This window comes from Condylura cristata, unplaced genomic scaffold (assembly GCF_000260355.1).
Source record: "Condylura cristata isolate star-nosed mole 26May11 unplaced genomic scaffold, ConCri1.0 scaffold00020, whole genome shotgun sequence".
NCBI classification, from domain to species: Eukaryota; Metazoa; Chordata; class Mammalia; order Eulipotyphla; family Talpidae; genus Condylura; species Condylura cristata.
Window position 1 is genome coordinate 39,323,065 of NW_004567121.1, and position 3,082 is coordinate 39,326,146.

Here is a 3,082-nt window from a genome sequence, read left to right on the forward strand (position 1 = left end):
CGCGGGGGGCCCAGGCGCACGCCAGGCTCAGGTGTCGCCGTCACTGCTCTGCTGACGTGGCGACACACAGCCAGGCAGTGCGTGCTGGACGGGCCGCCACTGTCCTCGCCGGGGCCGCCCTTCTGGGGGCCGTGGGGGGGCAACAGGACCCGTGGGCGAGGTGAGGGGTGGACACGGAGCCAGCCAGGACGCGGGGGGACGGAGCGTCCCCGTCGAGCCGCGGTCCGGAGGAAGGGCAGCGGGCGTCTCCACGCGCCCGCCCCTCGTGGCGCTGACAGATGCCGCTCGCGCCAGCCCGCCGCCCGCCCGCCGCGGCCCCTCCCTCCGGTGTCCGGGGAGTTTCTCCGGCGCTCCTTTCACGGGCGGAGACTTGTGGGCCTGGGACAGCGGCGAGCGGGCCGTCCCCGCGAGGAGACACCCGAGCCTCGTGGCCTGCCCGGGGCCCTTGGCCGGGGCCAGCTCCTGGAGGGGCGGGGCTGCCCAGGCGGCGCCCGGCGTCCAGGCAGCGGGGCAGCTGGGCCTCTCTTGTCCCTCACAGGCCGATGTGCTTTGTGAAGCAGCTCGAGATCCCGCACTACGGCTACAGAAACAGCGTGCCCACCGCCACGCCCCGCTCCAACCTGGCCAAGGAGCTGGAGAAATACTCCAAGACCTCGTTCGAGTACGGCGGCTTCGAGAGCCACACGTACGGCAAGCGGGCCATAGCCCCCAAGGTGCAGAGCAGGGACATAGCCCCCAAAGGATACGATGGTAGGAGGTGCACACTCTTCTGCGTGCCACGCTCGTCTGCCGTGAATGCTCGTGTCTTGTGTCGGGCCAGGGTGGGCGCGGGGCTCGCGCGGGCGGGGGCTGGGCGCCTGGCCCCGCCCCTTCCGGGGTGCCGGCCCCTCACACGGGGCGACCCTCTGGCCTGGAATGGCAGATGCAGAGAAGGCGGCCCGTGGCGGGGGGCTGGGGTCCCCGAATCACTCCCTGGGTGCATCCCGTCTGCATGCACAGCACAGCCCGAGCTCTCTGACACTGGATGGAGCCTGGACGCCCTGCGGGCGGCCGCCCCAGCCCGGGAGGGCCCGGGGAGAGGGAGGTCAGTGCTGGCCTGGGCCTCCGCTCTCCCCCGGGGGTGAGCCCCCTGCGCCCCTGGGTGAGCCCCCTGTGCCCCGGGTGAGCCCCCTGCGCCCCCCAGTACCCCCTGAGCAGAGTTCGGACCCGTGACTCAGTTGGGGGCTTTGCCGGCCAGGTGAGGACGCACCGGCTGCCCTCAGGGTCCTGCCTCGGCGTTCCCAGGTGGACGCCGCGAGGGGCGGGCCCGTAGGCCCAGCCGTCAGAAGCGTTTACTCTCCGCTCACGGGGCTGTGACACCCCACCTGGGGATGTCCGCACCCGACGCCCCGCCCAGACTGCACCCGCTGTGGCTCACGCCGCTCCTCGCCCAGTGCAGCTGGTGGCCGCCAGCTCTCCGGCGGCCGGACCTGCGGGTCTGGGGCTCAGCGGACAGCGGGCCGTGCCCTTTGCGCGATGGTTTACTTGGGGTGCAGTTTCTTTCATCCGACTGCAAGAAGGGGCCACAGCCACGAAGCTCTGCTTGGCAAGGCCGTGGGCGATGAGCGCCTGCTGGCCGGGGCTGGGCCGGGCTGGGGGCTGGGCCCGGGTTGGGGGCTGGGCTGGGGCCCCGGGCTTGGGGCTGGGGCTGGGCCAGGGCCGGGGCTGGGCTGGGGGCTGGCTGGGCTGGGGCCTGGGCCGGGGACTCCCAGGGCTGAAGCCGCCCGGTCTGTGGCTCTCTGCACCGGGCACAGCTGCTCTTCCCAGCTGCCCCAAGGGGCCTTGTGGGGTTGGGCCTCCCTGACTTCTTGGGTGCTGAGGGGCTGGCGGGCATGGAACGCCCCGGAGGGTGTCAGAGCCTGGGGCTGGCTCCTCAGTTGACTGCGTTGAGCGAGACTGAGGGGCTCCCCGGGCAAAAGCAGCCTCAGGGCTTCCAGAAGTGGGGGCATGGGTCACCCCAGGCCCAGCGTGGCCCTCTGGCTCCTGGCCACTCGGAGGTCCGGGCCCAGGCGAACGGCTTTCACGCTTTCTAGTAACTGGGAAACAGAAAAGGGTCCAGGGCCTGCGACGTGGAAATGACATGAGCTCGGCCCTCGGGGCCCGGGGCTCTGCCGGCCCCCGCTCCCTGGCCAGGGCCCCCCGCACCCACAGCCCCCCCTGCCTGTGCCCGCAGCCCTACCGACCGCCAGGTCTCCCCAACTCCAGGTGGTCAGGGGCTGCGGACACTGTCCGCCTAGCAGGCTGCCGCTAAGAGAGCGTTTCTGTGTCTGGTGGGGACGTCTGTGTCTGCAGGTCACTCTGGCCAGCCCAGAGGGCGCCGCCCCCCACCAGGGGTCACTGCTGGGCCTGAGCTGGGGCCTGGGCTCCAGGGGCCCTGGAGGGACCATGCCCCCCACACGGGTGTCCACAGCTGGTTCCCCTGTGCGATTTCCTTGGTTCTCACTGTGGGGACACAGCCATCAAGGGCCAGGGCCCACACGCAGGAGGCCAGCATGAGGCCAGTGATGAGCCTGGCACAGGAGGGGCTGGCGGCCGGCTCCGGAGCATTCTCCAGCAGGAACCGGACACTGGCAGGCCTGTGCCTGCCCGAGAGACGCGCTGGCCCCATGTCCAGGGGCGGGGTAGGGGCGGGAGGAGCGTGAGTATGAACGAAAGTGCCCTGGGTCCTGGCCACTGCTGCTCCGTCAGCGTCTAGGCGTGAGCCAGCAGGGCCGGCCATGCCGAGCGCCAGGGCCCCCAGGCGAGGCAGTGGGTGCCGCGCATTTAGGGCAAGGGCAGAAGGCCTGAGCGCTGACCCGCCACTGGCCAAGGAGGGCCGCCTGCCAGGCCTCCGAGCCCTGCCCCCGACCGGTGTCGCACTGACCCGCACCTGACTGACCCGCCGCACTGGGCGGCCCCCAGGACCGGCTGTGCCACGCTGGGGTGGGGGCCACGCTGGGGTCCCAGGGCCGGCAGAGGCCCAGCTGCCTGGCCAAGGAGCAGTCCAGGCCCCTCTGCCTCCTTTACTGAGTCACTCGGCGCCCAGCGAAACCCGAGTCCACCC

At 71.9% G+C, this 3,082-nt stretch overlaps 1 protein-coding gene across 1 annotated transcript in view; it reads left to right on the plus strand.

Moving 5' to 3' along the window:
* MYT1L (myelin transcription factor 1-like) overlaps window positions 1-3,082 on the plus strand; it is a 40,295-nt gene that overhangs the window by 8,724 nt on the left and 28,489 nt on the right. The window contains exons 5-6 of the mRNA XM_012727379.1: window positions 539-821; window positions 1,184-1,237. Coding sequence (XP_012582833.1) covers window positions 539-821; window positions 1,184-1,237 — 337 coding nt within the window. The remainder of the gene's footprint in view (window positions 1-538; window positions 822-1,183; window positions 1,238-3,082) is intronic.